This window comes from Phyllopteryx taeniolatus, chromosome 13, assembly GCF_024500385.1.
Source record: "Phyllopteryx taeniolatus isolate TA_2022b chromosome 13, UOR_Ptae_1.2, whole genome shotgun sequence".
NCBI lineage: Eukaryota > Metazoa > Chordata > Actinopteri > Syngnathiformes > Syngnathidae > Phyllopteryx > Phyllopteryx taeniolatus.
The window spans coordinates 9,715,534-9,734,185 of NC_084514.1; the positions used below are offsets into that span (position 1 = coordinate 9,715,534).

The 18,652-nt window shown below is 40.0% G+C and overlaps 1 protein-coding gene across 4 annotated transcripts in view; it reads right to left on the reverse strand.

Moving 5' to 3' along the window:
- hltf (helicase-like transcription factor) overlaps positions 1 to 18,652 on the reverse strand; it is a 21,307-nt gene continuing 2,655 nt past the window's right edge. For 3 of the 4 annotated variants that reach the window (XM_061795054.1, XM_061795056.1, XM_061795053.1), the window contains 24 exons: positions 17,369 to 17,535; positions 16,114 to 16,238; positions 15,948 to 16,030; positions 15,795 to 15,866; positions 15,056 to 15,247; positions 13,909 to 13,983; positions 13,808 to 13,829; positions 13,679 to 13,730; positions 12,340 to 12,407; positions 12,231 to 12,266; positions 12,063 to 12,161; positions 11,350 to 11,444; positions 11,130 to 11,273; positions 8,674 to 8,812; positions 7,262 to 7,333; positions 7,040 to 7,175; positions 5,773 to 5,952; positions 5,225 to 5,340; positions 4,139 to 4,320; positions 2,383 to 2,508; positions 1,924 to 2,036; positions 1,657 to 1,837; positions 924 to 1,004; positions 1 to 849 (listed from right to left, as the gene is read on the reverse strand). In XM_061795054.1, coding sequence (XP_061651038.1) covers positions 706 to 849; positions 924 to 1,004; positions 1,657 to 1,837; positions 1,924 to 2,036; positions 2,383 to 2,508; positions 4,139 to 4,320; positions 5,225 to 5,340; positions 5,773 to 5,952; positions 7,040 to 7,175; positions 7,262 to 7,333; positions 8,674 to 8,812; positions 11,130 to 11,273; positions 11,350 to 11,444; positions 12,063 to 12,161; positions 12,231 to 12,266; positions 12,340 to 12,407; positions 13,679 to 13,730; positions 13,808 to 13,829; positions 13,909 to 13,983; positions 15,056 to 15,247; positions 15,795 to 15,866; positions 15,948 to 16,030; positions 16,114 to 16,238; positions 17,369 to 17,535 — 2,700 coding nt within the window. In that variant the 3' untranslated portion in view covers positions 1 to 705. The remainder of the gene's footprint in view (positions 850 to 923; positions 1,005 to 1,656; positions 1,838 to 1,923; positions 2,037 to 2,382; positions 2,509 to 4,138; positions 4,321 to 5,224; positions 5,341 to 5,772; positions 5,953 to 7,039; positions 7,176 to 7,261; positions 7,334 to 8,673; positions 8,813 to 11,129; positions 11,274 to 11,349; positions 11,445 to 12,062; positions 12,162 to 12,230; positions 12,267 to 12,339; positions 12,408 to 13,678; positions 13,731 to 13,807; positions 13,830 to 13,908; positions 13,984 to 15,055; positions 15,248 to 15,794; positions 15,867 to 15,947; positions 16,031 to 16,113; positions 16,239 to 17,368; positions 17,536 to 18,652) is intronic. The other variant, XM_061795055.1, reaches the window with a different exon arrangement.

Below are 18,652 nucleotides of genomic sequence, written 5' to 3' on the forward strand. Positions count from 1 at the left end.
TTGTTTTTTTTTTTTTAATGTGCTTACTAAACAATATAGAAAACAATCTTTTACAGTTCAAACATGACAAAAACAGGGCGAGTGTCATTACCTCTACCAAGGTTTTTCTCACACATTTTGGGGCAGAATCAAAACTTGAATACAATTTCTGTAAGATTTAGCAGCAGTGTACATTTTAAACTCACAAATGTAAAAGATCGATTTTTAGCCTTGGCGGAAAGTCTTGAGCCCTTAAAAGAGGTGTGCGGGAACATTTTGAGCTGGAGCTTATCCCAGCCGACTCTGGGAGAAAACCCGCACAAGCAACATCCAAACTCAACCAACAACAGCCCGAGCAGAGATTCAAATCCAGTACCTCAGAACTGTGAGGCAGATGTGCTGAACATTAGTCCAACGTCACGCAAAAACAAACGAAAACAGATGGAAGATTTTAGACTTCCCATGTCAATCTCTCAGACGTGAACCCTACGGAGAATGCATTTTACCTGCTGAAGAGACTTTAAGGGAGTAAGCACAAAATACATTTTCAATCAAACAAAGGTTTATGATGGTAATATTTCCTTTTTAAACAACTGATTTTCCCCCACCCCTGACTGAACTGAAAGTGTGGAGCACCTTGATCTTAAGATAGCAACTAATGAAATAAAGTTTGAAATAGGTAACATAGGGAACAGGCAAAAGAGACTGGGTGCTCTTGTTCACGTTCTACAACTCCATGAGCGCCTTGATGTCATTGATGCGCGACGTCTTGCGGTCGGCGCCCACCGAGCCGAACGCCGCCTTTGCGAGGTCCTGCTTCTGCTTCTGGATCTTCACCATGTTCTCCTCCACAGAGTCCTTCACGATGAACTGCAGCATATATGAATAATATTTCAGCGTATGTTTTATGATTTTTAAAATGCAACTTTTCTCCCATTTCCCACCTTGGTGACAAAGACTTTTCTCTTCTGACCCAGACGGTGGCAGCGGTCGATGCACTGCTCCTCCGTGGCTGGGTTCCATGCCTAAAGAGACACAAAGTTAGAGCTGGGCGATACGGCCTTCAAATAAAATCTGATTTTAATAAAATTTACTCACCTTTGCTTCTAGAGAAAGTAAATGACAATCACATTCAAAACATGTTTTGCTTCCCCACCCCACTTCTGGGATTTGCTTTATTTCTCCTGACAAGCTTTTTTTCCCGGCATTAACTTGTATCAACTTCCAAAGAAATAATGGAAATGTTTTTCTTTTCAGATGAGGTGAAAATAATTTGACTGTATTTGCAAAAACCTAAACCTTAAAAATACTGATATTTTTGTGACAATACCACTTTTATTCTTTTAATAATACATTATTATAACTAATAATACAACAGGACTATTTTCGTAGCTACGACAATTTCTTTTGTAGAAATATTTGTTCATGTAAAGTATGACTTCATTCTTTCCTGAAATAATACGACTACTGTTATCATAAAAATACGACTTTATTCTTGTGGAAATACAACTTAATTCCCCAAAAGTGGTTGCATCAATAATACCTTCACACTAATTATCAGATTAAAGTCAAATCCATGTAGAACAATAATAGAAATGTGCTCGTTATCCCAACTTATGCTAGTTGCAATACAGTATTTGAATTAAACACACCGACACCCACACACAAGGTACTCACAGGGTCCATGAGGAAGACGTGGGAGGCGGCGGTGAGGTTGAGTCCGACACCCCCGGCCTTGAGCGACAGCAGCATGATGGTGGGGCTGCTGGGGGCCGCGCTCTGGAATTCTTGGATGACCTGGGTTCGCTTCTTTTGGGTCATGGTGCCGTCCAAGCGCACCAACCTGAAGCCGTGCTCCCTAACCCGGACAACGTCACACTTCATAAGACGGATGGCCTTTTCGGACTTGATTGACAGGCGGCGCTGTGTTTCTGTGCGTGTTACCTGAGTGGCGTCTCTAGGATGGTGAGGAAGCGGGTGAATTGCGATACCACCAGACACTTGGCGCCGCCGTCTTCACGCTGAAGACGTAGCAGGTTGCCAATCAGGGCTTTGATCTGTGCATGCACGCGCAGGAAACACCATTAAAAACCACAGAACACATTTCCAAAGTTAAAAGATGTTGTGTAAAAGAACATGATTCAGTGGGGGGAAAAAAGAAAAAAAAAAAAAAGTCAACCGGAAGTAGTCCGGCACAACAAAAACAAATGTGCGGAACACATTATTCGGTCCTCATATTTATTTCTAAATAACATACTTTACATACTTCATTCTCGTAAAATTATGACCTAAAAAACAAAGTAGTTGCATTGACTTTCTCTAGCGGCTAACTTTTGACGCTTTTGACAGTTAGAAGAGTTATGCTCATGCGTTCCTAATGTTGCGTCCGGTGCGATGCACTACCTTGGAGCTGGTTCTCCACTTGCTGGGACTTCTTCCTCCACTCTCTTCCCCCATCTCCTCTTGCGGGAACTCCACCAGCTCGCTGATCTTGATGTCACTCCGACAGAGAGGGCAGCGAGCACTCTCCTGTTTGAGCGCAAGTCATAAATAAATCTCAAATCTTAACCTTCAAGTTACCAGCAGGTCCCAAGTTACGGTGGCAAAAATCAAGCAAGTCATGTGGCATAAGCAAGTCATAAAGTCGACTTTATTCTTGTAAAAACCTGAAGAAAAAAAAAAAGTAATACAACTTTACTCTTGTAGTATTACACCTTAAATTTGTTTTAAATTCATTTATTCTCATTAAATTACAACTTCTCCTACATAAGACAACTTCTCCTAAAATTATGAAACTTTCTAAAAATAAAAAATGACTTTTGTGAAGTGACAAACCTTTTTTTAAAAATACAACTTTATTCTCATAAAATTATGACGTTATCCTCAAACTTAATTCTGGTAATTTTCCTGCAATAAAATACTTTAATCTTGTAAAATTATATCTTTTACAGAATAAAAAGACTGCTCATAATGCAACAACTTTTTCTATCTCGCAATATTAGGACTCTTTTAAAAGAAAAAAATATATACACATCGGAACCTTGATAAAACAGACCCCGATATAACGGATATCGGATAAAACGGACCGTCGGGACTGAACAATGTGTCCAAAAATAGTTTCCATTTGTCACTTAAAATGCCGTTGACAAAGTCTGTTAGTTCCAAAATTGGCCGCTGTTGTCTACTGTGGCGCAATGCAGGCAGAGCATGAGACTGACGTATTTCCAGGTCACAGATATACAAAAAAATAGATCCAATTCCAAAAGACGTGCCTCCCGTGCCTACGTGACAGCAATGTTGAACGTGGGGCATTGAAGTGGCGGCAATATCATGATGGATATAACTATATTCTATTGTACTTGGCGGATGTGTTAACTCTGAATACAAACACAAGTCTCTGGAGTCTGGAACATGCTATTTTTGGTAGAGTAAGTTTTTTTGTCAAGCCGTTCGCCTTTGGCAGTGGAACTAGGAAGCACACAAATTCCTCGTGGCTCATGAAAGCGACTCGATTATGATGAGTACTGTACGTCAACAAGGTCGCCGTGACCAAGCACACCGGCGTGGTAAGTTTGGTTAAACTGCGACAGTTTCAAACATTTTCAAGCTTTTTTTTAACATTTATTTACAGGAACCTTTCACTGTAATGGCCATGTAAAAAAACCTACAAAACCATTTTGTACTGTCCAGTAATATGGGTGCATATGGCCTTGAAAAAAAAGTGCTTCAATGTACCGGACAATCGGCTATATCGGACGATTCCCCGCCCCTATTAGTTCTATAGAGGTTCCACTGTATATACTTTTCCCTCACAGAATTATGAACTTCAGTCTCTTAAACTCACAACTTTTTCTTACAAAAATTATTTTATCTCATAATATCATTACTTTTTCGAAATCAATAAAATCACTATTTTCATAAAACTGTGACTTTTTTCAAAAAGAAGGTACTTTATTGTCATAAAAATATGACTATGTTGAAAATGCCGATTTTCAAATGTAAACAGGCAAGAGTTGTCAAGTCATGTAGTTCAAGTCCAAGTCAAGTCGAGTGTCATGAATACCAAGTCAAAGTCAGGTGGAGTCTTTCAGAAGTCTGAGTCCTAAAATTGCCGACTCGACAAAGTTCTCCACTGTTAAAAACGTGTAGTCCGGCTCACCTGCTCGGTGCCGATGACTTGTGCGATGCAGGGACGGCAGTAGACGTGGGCGCAGTGCGTGATGACGGGCAGGCGTACCGAGTCCAGACACACGGAGCACTCCTCGTCCGAGCCGCTGGCCAGCACCACGCGCAGCTTCTCGATGAGGCGCTCGCGAAGCTCGGCCGGCGTAGTGGCTAAACCTGCGTGGATCAGAACAGGGAACCGTCATAAGTGATGCCACAGTTGTTACCCTGTTGTCTTTTAATCGAACTATTCTCGTAAAATTGCAAACTTTTTCTAAATAAAAAAAAAATAATACAACTTGATTCTAATAACAGTATGACTTTTACCAAAAAAAGACTATCCATCCATCCATTTTCTAAGCCGCTTCTCCTCACTAGGGTCGCGGGGGTGCTGGAGCCTATCCCAGCTGTCATCGGGCAGGAGGCGGGGTACACCCTGAACTGGTTGCCAGCCAATCGCAGGGCACATAGGAACAAACAACCATTCGCACTCACAGTCATGCCTACGGGCAATTTAGAGTCTCCAATTCATGCATGTTTTTGGGATGTGGGAGGAAACCGGAGTGCCCGGAGAAAACCCACGCAGGCACGGGGAGAACATGCAAACTCCACACAGGCGGGGACGGGGATTGAACCCCGCACCTCAGAACTGTGAGGCTGACGCTCTAACCAGTCGGCCACCGTGCCGCCCAAAAAAAGACTATTCTTGTGTAATTTAAAAACAAAAATCAAAATACAAAACAACTTTATTCACATAAAATTACAAATTTTTCAAACTGTTCTCAGACAATGACAACTTTAGCCTCACAAAACTGCACATTTTTCCTGGAAAAATAAATGTGATTCTCATAGCATTGCGACGAAATGTATTCTTGCAAAATGACCTTTTTTTCCCTCATGAAATTACAACTTCTCACAAGGTTGCAATATTTTCGCAATTTTTTAAAAATTGTCATAAGATTGTCATAAAATGACTTTTTCTTTCATGAAATTACAACTTTATTAACTTGATGAATGATGACAGAATCTTCCTCCCAAACAATTCCTCCCACCACAAGCAACAGTTGTAGAAAGTGCGTACCTGCATCTGAGGCGGTGCTAGCCAGCAGGTCAGGGTGGCAGCAGTGCTGCCGGAGTCTCATCAGGATGGACAGAACGTCTGCGTAATTCCTCAAAACTGTGCCTTCAGCAACATATCTACTCAAAAAACAACAAACAAACAAATCAACTAGTCACGATTACTTTTTTTTTTTTTTTTTTGGGGGGTGGTGGGGGGCTTATATAGTTCAAACCACATCCATGCTGAGTTGCACTGCTTGCACTAACAACATGGCTTTGAAGAGAAAGCACACTCATGTTGCTAACTTTAACTTTTATAACGATTTGCTCGCTATATATAACAACTTCTCCAATCCAGCGGGGAAAACCCCCAAGCTAATCTTGTTTGGAAATTGGAATAATGTCGTTATCATTTGCTTTTCTATAAGCGAAAGTGAAAAAAAAATATCTATTAAAATTGGAAATTGTATTTTTGCAAAAAAAATTAAACAAAAATTTTCATTTGAATGTCCAGCCCAACCCTCCCTACACCAAAATACTGATTTTTTTTCTTCTTTTGTTCATTCGTACCTGCCGATGATGTGTCTTCCCTCTTCGCGCGCCACTTCGTACTCCTCGCGCTCCGCAGCGCTGAGCTCCACCTGCTCCACGCAGACGCTCTTCTCAGGCAGCGTGACCAACGGGCGACCGTCGAGCTCGCTGCTCTTGGAGCGCCGTAGCGTGATGCACTTCACCAATGTCTGCAGGTTCCTGACAAACAACATGGATTTTTTCTTATCTACTCTACTTTTCATCCTGTTGTCTTTGTCTCTTCTATATCCTCCTGACTACCAGTGAAAAAAATATTATCAAATCACCATTTTATTTTTTACTTCCCAATCTTTTGAGAGGTAAATAGAATATATTTAAGATATTACAAGTCCAGCACAGTGGACATCGAAACTCCATACATGTGAAATTGAACTTACATGGCAATCAGTTCGTCCCACCGAAAAATCCAAAAGTGAACACAAGAATGAATTTAACATCAACCTAACTGTCCATCATCGCTTTTGTTTTTCTTCTTTGTGATGCTTATTGATGTATTGATTTGTGAAGTTGTTGCTTTAATAAAAGTATCAAAGCAATCGCAACTAATGAGACAAATGGCCTCCTTGATAAATTACGTGACGTTTACGTCGATAAAAAACAAGTATAGTTAAAAACATCGCCGTCGTAAACCAGCTCTGAGAGCACGCTGAGATCACTGCGCAGCATCAGAGGATTTCCCAGCTTGCAAAGCGTTGTTGTAAATAGTTGTTAAAGAATCCTACGATATTTAGAGGAAGCCATGACTTAATCTGTTGGACGAATGGCAACAGGTGGATACACTTGTTTATCGTACCTTTTGCCATCCAATGGAAGAGCACAATAATTGAAATAATAGAAATAATAATGCTGCGAATATACACTTTCAGTTTTACCCTATTTACAAGACATAATTGATTTTCCTAAGATCCAATGTGTACCGAAAACCATGACCACCAAACTGAGAAACAAACTGAACCGTGGATTTTGTGAACCGTTCCGCCCATAATATGTAATATTAAAAATATTTGATACACTACTATTTATCCTTTGATTATGTATTTAAATAATAATATAATTATTTTTGATGGGAGTGCTTCCTGGCAGTTTTGAACTTCCAGTAGTGACCGCTTTGTCATGTTAGCCATCATATAAGGACCATTTGACGTGTTTCGGTACAATGTTGAATAAAAAGTCCTCTATAAATCCGGTTTATAATGACAACAAGGCTTCTGTGGCGCATACAGCCGAAAGGTAAAAGTCGCCTTACTGCAGGCCAGCTCTGTCTCCTTGCGTCACGGGCCTCTGGATGACTCGATTCCACCACTCCCTCACGTCAAACGGTTTGAGGCGCAAGAAGGCCAGCAGCATCCACAAGTCCTTCACACTGTTCTGGATGGGCGTGCCTGGATGGGGACAACGGACAGGTGTCGTAAATTAACACGCGTGTGCCGCCGTGACGGCCGACAATGGCACTCTGTGGAGCGCAGACCTCCGCCACGGTGGAATAATCCAGATTGCAGTGGTCTGTCTAGCAAGTCAAAGAATACTTGGCAAAGAACAGCTGAAAAAAACAAAACAGATTTGCAGGCATTGGAACAGGAGCTCAGAACATTTAGATTCGACAAGCCAATGAAAATTAAAATATCTTCTATCTAGACAATCGATTTATGGACAACTAATCGATTACAAATTAATCAACAATTATTTTCCTGATTGTTTAGAAACATTATTTAACTTAAAATTGTCCACATTCTCGGAAATTCAGCCTCTCAACAGTAAGTGTTCTCATATTTCTGTAGTCCTACATGAAAGCAGACTATTTAGCTTTGTGTTTCATCAAAATAAGATTTTAGCAAACGTCTGCTTTTACGTTAGAAAAGAATGATCATTGATATTTTTGCTTGTTTTCAAACATTTTTCGGACCAAACCAGTAACTAAATCCTAATCAATTTACGTTTGGGCATTTTCTGCACTATTCATTTAAAATGATGTCCTGTTTCTGAATAAAAGCATGTAAATTAAAATGTTTTTGATCCGATTCATTGTTAACCGGATTCATCGCTTAATAAAAAAAAAGAACCGACGGCTGAATCTTTAAATGTTTCTAATTTCAAACATTCAGATTGTTCAATTCCATTCCAAAAAATGTTTTACATTGGAGGAGATGAGAATATTCAGAGACATCCATCAATTTTCTATGCCACTTATTTTCATCAGTGTCACGGGGGAGCTGGAGCCCATCTCAGCTGACTTTGGGCGAAAAGCGGGTCACACCCTGCGCTGGTCACCAGCAACCCGGCTCGTTTGTTTAATTACGAAGGTGACAAGTACAATATAACGTATTATTCAGATTTGTGTTTGGAATTTGCTATGCACAAATAAATAGTTGATTTTATAAAAAGGACAACAAGTTGGTTGTTCATTATTAAGTGAAATGGCTTATTTCTCTTTTGTATACATAATTGCTCTTTAACCAAGCAAAAAATATATTTTATGTGAATACTCGATTATTTGATTGCATTTTCAGTAGGATACTTGAATACTAAACTATTCAATAGCTACAGCCCTACTTCTGACCCTGAACAAAACAAAGCGACACCGGACTCTACCACTAAAAACGTCGGAAGGGTAGATAACTACCAGTGACATCAAATTACAATAGCAATTACTGTGAAAAAAAATATCATACAATAGAAAAGCCCCCAAACTGAAACAATTTTCTGTCCCTCTAGGTTATGGGTCTTCCCTAGAGAATACCATAAAACGTACAACCGACTGTACCATTCGGATTCAGGGGCAGAGGTAAGGGCTCCATTGAGAATCGCTGCTAACACCTCTTGTGCTCGGTGGAAGTAACAAGGCCTACAGTGGCTGTGAGTGAGCGAGCGTATGCTGTGTACCCGACAGGATCCAGCGTCGCTCTGCTCTGAGGTCCAGTACGGCCTTGCTCATCTGCGTGTTGGGGTTTCGCACCACGTGGCCCTCGTCCAGCACCACCCTCAACCAGTTGATGTCATGCAGGGGACTCCTGATATTACTCTGAACAAATGTGCTCCCATTAGAACTATGAATGAGCCAGAAGGGCAGCCCAGCAGAGTGCAGGCCCTGTGGAAATTCACTTCTGGGACAATTTGTCTGAATTTCCATATTTACAGCGCGACATTGATTGCAGTGTATTATATAATAGGATGAAAAGAATTCCACATATTGTTCAACTGCGCAACATAAGCACGACTCTATAATCGTTAATAAGTTTTGGCTTCAATAGTTGTCATTTTAGAAAATGAAAAAATGCTAAAGTGGAGAGTGACACGAGGCAAGATCTGAGTAAAAGCAGTTGAAATAGTAAACTATATAAAATGTTGATTAATGTTCTTATCAGGACGATTCATTTGTTGGAGGAGGATTTTAAGGACTATGTATCTCAGGAAACATTTATCGCAAATTCACACGTTTTAATTAATAATAAACATTATTATTCAAAATCTTTGCTGGTACATATTTGTAGGCTAACTTAAGCTGTCATATGTCATTGCGGTAATATGCTTCAGTTGGGTTAGGGTTAATCGGTTAGTTTAAACTGTAAACATAGCACATACTATGATCCCAGGACAATTTGTATTATTTCTAACTCATCTAACATTACCCTTTAAAATACGTTAGATGATTTTTGAATAAATGCACCAGTAGTGTGCGTGCATCAGGTACAAAGCTTCTCCGTAACTTCCATTGACAAACGAGGCCAAATTTACAGAGCCGTGAAAAAGTATTTGCCCACTTTTAACTTATTCCCCCCCCCCCCCATAAATTCCCCACTTGAATGTGAACGAATGAATAAACATAAAATGCAGTTTTTCAATGGTCGTTTTATTTATCAAGGGAAAAAAAACTATTCAAAGCTACCTGGCATTGTGTGAAAACGTTATAGGCCCCTAAATCCAATAACTCGGGTCACCTCAGCAGCAACAACTGAAATCAAGCGCTATCAATGACTGGCAATGAATCTTTCTTTGACCCACTCTTTCCTGTGGAATTATTTTAATTCAGCAACGCCAGAGAGTTTTCAAGCATGAACAGCCTTTTTGCGGTAACAGCATTTCAATCAGATTCAAGCCCGGACTTTTTCAAGGCCACTTCAAAACTTGAATTTTGTTTGTATTTTTCTTAATCTTTGATGTGCTTTTTTATCAGGTTTGCAAGATCATTTGGGTTGAAAATGTACAGGGTGCACTTTTTGAAGCTATTTTAGTTGGTCTTTTACGCCTGTCAATTGACAAGGCTGAATTTCTCATTAAAATGTTGAAGCAGAATTCAGTGTTGGAATGTGGGCCCACTAATTGGCAGCATGAGCTGAAAGGGGACATGGGTGAAAATAAAACAGGAGGATATTTTGAAGCTGGTCCTGCGCTCCCATTCACCTGAACATAACCGTGCACATTTTGGCTGCAATGACCACAAGCTCCTAATTCATCCAGTTAATTCTAAATTAGAAATATAGTTAAGTATTGTTGTAAACCAACTCATGTACACACTATAGACTGCATTTGTATGGCCTGGTGACGGCTGAGACTCGCTCGCTTAAAACCCGGAAATGCCACGTTGCTGTTCAGCTGAGTTTAGTGGGTGGGTAACAACCACGAAGTGGGCAGGTCCTTGAAGAATTGCAAAAGTAAGACGCGCCTTTATGTTTTTTGGTCAGCAGTGGTTTTCGCCTTGGAAGTCTACCATGGACGTCCTTTTTGTCCAGTCTCTTCCATATTGTTGCGTCATGAACATTGACCTTAACTGAGGCCAGGGAAGCACGAAGTTCTTTAGATGTTGTCCTGGGTTCCTTTGTGACCTCCTGGATGAGTCGTCACAGAGCTCTTAGGGTCATTTTTGTAGGCCGGCCACTCCTGGGAAGGTTCAAGGCTGTTCCATGTTTTTTTCCATTTGTGGATAATGGCTCTCACTGTGGTACGCTAGAGTCCGTAAGCTTTAGGAATGGCCTTTCCAAACTGACAGATGTCAATTACTTTATTTCTCATCTGTCCTTGAATTTCTTTGGATCGTGGCATTTTGTTGTCTTTTGGCTGACTTCATTTGGTCAAACAGGTTCTATTAAATAATTTTATGATTGAACAGGTCTGGATGTAATCAGGCTTGGGTGTAGTCAGTGAAAGTTTCCAAAAAATGTCATTAGCCAAGGGGGGACAATTACTTTGTCACACAGGGCCAGGTAGTTTTGAACAGATTGTTTTCCTTGGAATATTGCCAAGATGACTTCGCCGCCGCGTAAATGGCGTATACACAGAGCAGCGCGCCAGAAAAAAAATGTGGTGGTGGGGAAAAAAGCTCAGCAGAGTTTGGCACTCACCGTGAAGTCAGAGGCGAGCACGTTGTAGGTGGTGAGCACCACATCCTGAGATGACAGGAACTTGGTACTTTTGTTACGGTCGGGGCCGTGGTACATGTATACATTCAGCTTGATGTCAGCTCGCACGTGCTCCTCAAACTGCTCCTGAGAACACACATACCTTCTCGTTTACCCCATGATTTCTAGTGTAGATGGTCGCCACGTTGATGACTACGCCTACCAGCCAATTGCTGAGGACCGACAGCGGACACACAATGAGAGTCGCCCCTGCCGATAAAGCCTCACCAGGGCTCTTTGCGGCATAGTAATCGGCAGCTGTTAAAAGACAAAACATGCAAGCTTCAAATTAAAACTATTTAAATACCGCATCTGCAAAATCATGAAAAATCAAGCCCTTGTCTCCGCTCTCAACCACTGGGCTGTGTCCGGTGAATGCTTGAAACCATGCCCTTTTCATAAATGCATGCTATGTCATCTCCTTGCTTGGGAATTAAAAAAGTGACACCGAGCTATTCTGGAAATTGTGGCATCCAGGAACGATGCATTTTTAGAATGTAGGCATTGCTTGCTAGCCAACTGCACGCTAGTGGTAGAAATGGGCCTTGTAATCATAACTAAGCAACTCGCAATGGCGTTGGATAACCGCTGATGTGAACGAAGGCGCTCATGTTCTTATATAGTGGGGGAGGGGGGGACTCATACCAGACAAGGTAACATGCCACGCCCCCGCCCACCCCAAAAAAATAGGAAAACGGAAGTATATAAAAGATACATCTCCACAACTGGGTACTACATAGTTCTCAATCTTTGCACATTTTCAGCAATTATCTTATCAAACATGTAATGTTTCTAATAACATCTCTGAATTCACTTTACAGGGTCTTTAAACATTTTCGGTGCTCAACAGCAGTATGTTCAGCAGTAACAACTCACTCAGGGTGGAGCTGGCCGCTCTCTTCTTTTTCTTTTTCTTGAACAAATTTGTCGGCGACGCCGGGCCTCCGCACATCACTGAGGCAAAGTCAGCATCCTCTAGAAACATCACATTAATACGGGAAATTAAAACATCAGATGTTATTCTGTGCACTAAGACGCACTTACCGTGTTTTCGCTTGGTGGTTTTTGCTGTTCTTTTGCCTGAAATGGTGGAGCAAAGCGTTAAAAGCTATGCGGTCGCTGAGATAAAGAGGGATACAATTCAGGGTCTTACCTTTCTCTGACAGCTTTGCTGTGTCCTTTATGGTTGGTGCGGGAACACAGGATTCCTCCAAGTGGGCCCTGGAACATGTACAATGAAGTTAGAATATAGACAATAATGGCTTTAGGGTGCACAGCTTAGATCTAAGCCAAGAACACAAGGGTGGGCAAACTTAGTCCTCAAAGGCCATGTTTGATTTTTACAAAAAGACAGACTGGCCATGTCATTCGTCGATCAGGTTAAAAAAAAAAAAAAAAAAAAAAGTTTAAAAAAGGTTTAAAAAAAAAAAAAAAAAGGTAAAATTTGTATGTAAAAATATTGAAAATAGTTTGTAATATTTTTACAAGTACTGTCATTATACCTGACATTTACACAATTTTCTTAAATGCAAAGGTAAAATCTTTTACTAAAACTTCCTATTGTACTATTTATTATCGGTGTGCTCTCTGCCACTAAATAATATGCATAAGAATCACTGCCTAAGTAGTTCAGTTGTATTTAACTTTTGAGTTCAATACATTTGTCTTTAATCATTAAAAACAGTTATTAAGCATTTATTTAGATATAATTTTTATTTAACTGTGTAAAACATTTTAGATGAATAATTATTTAAGAATTTCTGTTTCATTTTCCTAAATTTAAGCGCAGCGTTATTGTTCGAACTGAATAATGTCACAGTGGTTTCAATTCAATTAAACGTACTTTTTAGGAATAAAACCTAGTCTCGTTTTTGATGAACAGTCAGGCCTACTACGTTACTACTGTATTTTAATATTGGCTATGATGGAGGCACTTAAGAGACGTAGGAATTTTTAAGGTGGTACTTGGTGTAAAATATTTACGTACGTATTTACGTACCACTACATTAGGTGTAAGGTGTCTATTAGCCTTTAATTTTTAGTTTAAAAAAAAATAGTAATCAAACTATTTTTAACCTGGTAATGTTTAGTAAGGCTAAATTCTGGTCCACACTTTTACTCTGGCGTCTGCTTTACAAATGCCACATCCGACTTTAAAACCGCAACGCGTGGAGGCATCGTTAAAGAATATTTTTTAATGTTGATTCTTGCTCCACAATGCTTACAGCAGCACTTTCGCTTGGAAATTCAGTTTTACAAACACCACGTTGTCTCTTGCGCCTGAACACATGGCGCTTTTGTTAAAGAATGTTTTTTTCATTATTTTTAAACAATGTTTGAAGTTTTTGCTCCACACCGCATACAGTTTCTCCACTTTCCCTTTCAACTTCAGCTTTACAGATACCACAAGGACACATCATTAGGTACACCTGGAGTAACAAATCCAATATAAGATCTGACAATTGTATGGGAATATCATGCGTCACACATACGGGCCTGAGCGTAAACCGTGAGCTGCTGCGCCACTCGGTCCGGCTCTGTTGGCTACAAAGCGACAACACATTTGGTTAGGCTCTCCTCCCCACAAACTTTGGGACTGGTTTGAAGGGTGCAAGTCGTACCTTTTCCAGGCGAGGAGTGCTCCTGTAGCACAAAAACACAGTATTAGAAATGACACACCACTCTGCCAATCCGGAGCTTTAATGCTTATTGCGTTACTTACGCGTTTGTACACGGGTAGGGGCTTTCCCTCGTGGAAGTTGGTGAGGATCAGCGCGATGGTCGTCAGCGTTTTCCCCTGGGGAAGAGATACAGTGAACACCCGCCAACCCGAGTATGTTCCAGACCATCTCACAATAGGTGGAAAGCCACAATATAGACCATAAAAAATACCCCCAAAAAAATCATAAAATGTAGAGAAAATACTGTTTATATTGTAGTGTCCGAGTAAGATGTGCCTTTAAGAGGCAGGGCCTCATAAGTTGGTGTGTGACGTCAGTGTGCATGCTCATTGTGTATGCGTTTCACTGTTCTGCCAGCGTTCAGTCAACAGCTGAAAAGTCCATTAGAGACTGAGGCTCTCCTTTTCCACGTCCCAAACAGACAAAAAGGTTTCAATTGTGTAGTGACCAACCAAGGTCGTGTCTCAATTTTCTCGTATACCAAATACATTTTCCCCAATTTGAATCAACTGAAATGAGATCTGTTCTCACCCCCCCCCCCCCCCCCAAAAAAACATTTCTTTCATGTTTCAAATAAAGGAAAAAAAAAGAAGTGAGTGAGTATATAAAAACATAAAGGAATCCTAAGAAATAAAGTGGTTTTATCAAGTGTACTTGGTAAATACTGGAGGATTCGTGTGTTGATGTGTGCCTTTAAGGTAGAGGTGTCAAACTTATTGGTTTCTCTCGGAGGGCCGTTATAGCAGAACCCATGTGAATGTATAATTTCCTGATATTATTACATATACACAAATTGATGGGTAACTACTTTTGAAATCAGAAGCCAGTAAAAACTGTTCAACTACAGTATTATTCCATTTATTTTAAAAGGGGCATTGGTAACAAAAAAGTGGTTGCAATATCTCAATTTAAAAGTGAAGACAATTTTTCAATTTTGATATTTTAGCAAGAAACACGAAGTCGATGCACATGATTTGGTTTTGTGGGCCACAGAAAATGACGTGGAGGCACAGATGTGGCCCCCGGGCCACCAGTTTGACACCAGTGCTTTAAGGGACCTATAAATAAAACTATTGCGGTAAACCCCAGATTTCGGCAATAGACAAGTAGAGCCGTCCCACAAACAAATCCGTCTAGTAGCGGGGTCGTGAAAGGGGCAACACACATGCCAATACAGTGCCCACTCACCAGTCCCATGTCATCCGCCAGTATCCCACCGAGGACCCTCTCAGGTAGTTCCTTGGCCGAGAAACACGTCAGGGTGTTGTAGTACTGATCGCCGCGCTTCTCCCAGAAGGGCGGCAGCGAACACTTATTTTCACGAGCGCACATCCACGACAGTGCCTGCCGCTGGTGTGGCAGCAGTGGGGTGGCCACAGACTATGGAGACAAGTCGGCCAGTGCCTTATATTTTATATTGAATACAGACTCACAGAATCAATGTTAGGCTATGTTCACACTGCAGGTCCATTCCAATTTTCTTGCCCAATGTGACGTGTATCTAATTTTTTTTTTCCATGTCAATGTGAACAGCAAAATTCCAATTTTTCCTTATCCGAGCCCAGGCCTCTTTTGTATATGGATATAAATCGGATATATATCGGATGCGAGTGCAGTATGGACACTGCAAGTCTCACACATCTGACGTATACATCATCAAAAGGTGACAAACGTCACAATTGTTCGACAAAGCAGACACGCCACTAAAGTAACGCTGGACAAAGGAGTAGAAAATAGTGTTGAAAAGAGGCTTAGAACTGATAAATATGTTTCAGGCAAACGGGGCTGCCATAGCCGCCGAGAATATATTGTAAAACGTAGCCTTATGCAGCCTATTTTTTTTAATTTTTTTTTTTTTTTATTCTATACAAACACCTGTGACCACTACAACAGGCTATTGCGTGATGCCATAAAGACGCGTACATACCTCAGCTGCTTCTTTTTCCCCCTCTTTACTCTCCAGCAGGCCTTCAAAGAGGTTGTCAAAAGCATTCTTCAGCTAAAAGAGAAAGTCCGAGACACTGTTGAAAAATGTCATTGTAACATTAAGAAAGTGAATGTTTTTTGTTTTTTTTGTTACCTCCTCTGCTGTGAGAGGAATGGTCGTTCCTCTTTTATTTAATGCCGTCCCACCACCTGAGCTGTTCAGCTTCTGACTTGCACCTGAGTTAAAACACACAATTGACATGAGATCTAATGTACATAAAGTATATATCGGCCCAAGAGATGAGTGTAGTTAACTCCACCTGTGTTGCGTTTATACCCGTGGCGTGCCAAACACTGAGTGACCGCGTCCTTGTTCTCATCCTTCCCCCAGAAGGACAAAATCACAGGCATGGAGAATCTGTTCTTTGTCCCGGTGTGCACCACCCTGATGGAGAAATGAGGCAATTGCTGAAGAGCATTCACACATAAGAGCATTCACCCATATCTTAAGTGCACCAATAAATATATTTGTATTATTTTACTGCCACTTATTGGTCATTCTTAGACTTCCACATTTCTCAACCAACGTCAAAATATTCGGTTCATTTGGAACATATGGGGAAACAATTTTTTTACTTTCTAAAAATTCCCACTTTTCCCATGATTTCCATAACAATCATATTGAAATGAATGGAGATATTTCTCAAACTGAACTCATTCTTCCATATTTTTCTCCTTATTCAATTATTATTCAAACCACTCCAACTCCGAAATGCTCAGCCCATTGGTGACATATTGGGAATAATTTTTTTCCACATTCACCAAATTCCCACTTTTTTTTCAGAAAAAATATTGATAATTGTACCTAATTCTTTTAGTTCTAAACCAATTTAAACCATTCCAACTTCAAATGTTCAAGTCATTCTCGACATACTGTAAAGACATTCCAAAAATGCCCTAGTTTTCAGTATTTAACATTATACATAGCAAAATTACCAAATTAAGTCATTTCACACATATACCTAATACTTCCAAATTTCTTCACCAATTCAAACTTTTTCATATATTGGAAAATATTTCACGCTCAAAATTACCCTCATTTTTCAGTATTCTACATTTTCCATGGAAAAATTCCAATATTACTAGTCATTTTACAAATGTACCTAATCCTTCCAAATTTTTTCAATGATCCAAACCATTCCAATTTCAAACTGATCAGCTCATTTAGGACATCTACTGAACTATTTTTCACATTCGCAAAAGTCCCACTTTTTAAGTGTTGCACATTTTCCAAATCAAAATTTCCAAATTTATGCAGCCATTTTGCAATTTTTACCTTATCCTTCCACATTTCTCAACCGATTCAAAACCATTCTAACTTCAAATTGTTCCGCTAATTTAGCACATTTGCTTACCATTCAGGTTACCATTATGCTATACATTATACCGACTATTAGAATGTTAGCATAAGAAATAATCAACAAATACAGGGGAAAATGAAAATCCTCATCAATAGCATTCAGTATTTTAAAATGTAATTCTCACATTTGACATTTTAATTAATTCCCACCTCACCCTTCTACTTTAGCAAGTTTGTTGTCCATGACGTGCGCCATCGGTGCAGCCAGCTCCCTCTTGATGTGGCCAACCTGGCTCCCATAGATGTTGGTGACCATGACGGCGTTGCGGTCAAACAGGTTCTGGGGCTCTCGCACAAGACCGACCATTTCGCCTTGGTTCACCTGTACAAAGACAGTGATGGTATGAAGGCGGTTACCCTTCGAACGATCTGTTTAGTATGCAGCGGAACCATATAAAGTGGAACATAAGGTGATACAATTTGGAATTCAAGCCAAGTTTTGCTTGAGTGTGAGAAATTAGATGGAAAATATAGACAAATTCACACACATTCACGCCTAAAGACAAATTTGAGTCATCAATGAACCAAACATGCATGTTTTTGGAATGCGCGAGAAAGCTGACATTCGAACCCTGAACCTCAGAAATGTGATGTTTTAGACTTGCCGAGTCAAGCTCCTGACTTCAACCCAACAGAGCATGCATTTTACTTGCTAAAGTGACATGACGGGAAGAAGCCAAAAAACAATCTCTCTCCATCTATTTCCTATAAAACTTATCCTTGTTAAGGTTGTGTATAAACTGGAACCTATCCCAGCTAACTGGGCAATTTAAAGTGTAGAAAGCAGAGTAACAAGAGAAAAGCTATACAAGCATGGGCAGAACTTCACACTGGAAGGCCTGAACTGAAATTTGAATATTTATATTTATATAGGATGAGCACTTGTGGGTTAAATGTTTTGTGGATTTTTATAGCTGTTATTTTATATTATCATAGATGCATGTGTTCCTTTTTCTTTGGCTTTTTTTTTAGCTGAGTGTGGGTTTTAAGAGCGCTATGAAGTGCAAAAAAATTTACAATTAATACAAACCTCAATGTTTTTTGAAAAAAATAAAGGTGAACTGCCATAAACTGCAGGTTGTAAGGAGTGTAACTGTTTTGAAGCACCTTAACTGTGTAATTATGTTCGGTGGTTTCCTTTTTTTTAAATGTTTAACACTGCTTTCAATGCAATGTTTTCAATCATTCATTTGTCCCACACCCCCCTTGCAATTGCTTTGGGAACCACTGCTTTAGAGAATGAAAAAAAGTTTTCATAATTCTGGACACAATTTTCATTGATTGATCTTCATTGGAGAACGTCACTTTTTCTCTGTAAAGTGAGTTGTGTGTGCCAACGTTGTATCATTTACTTTAGCTAAGTTCCTTTTAGATTTGAATGACATGCTAAAATGTGACCTAAAATGCTATCAAGACAGTTTTGACTGTTTTGGAAGCGG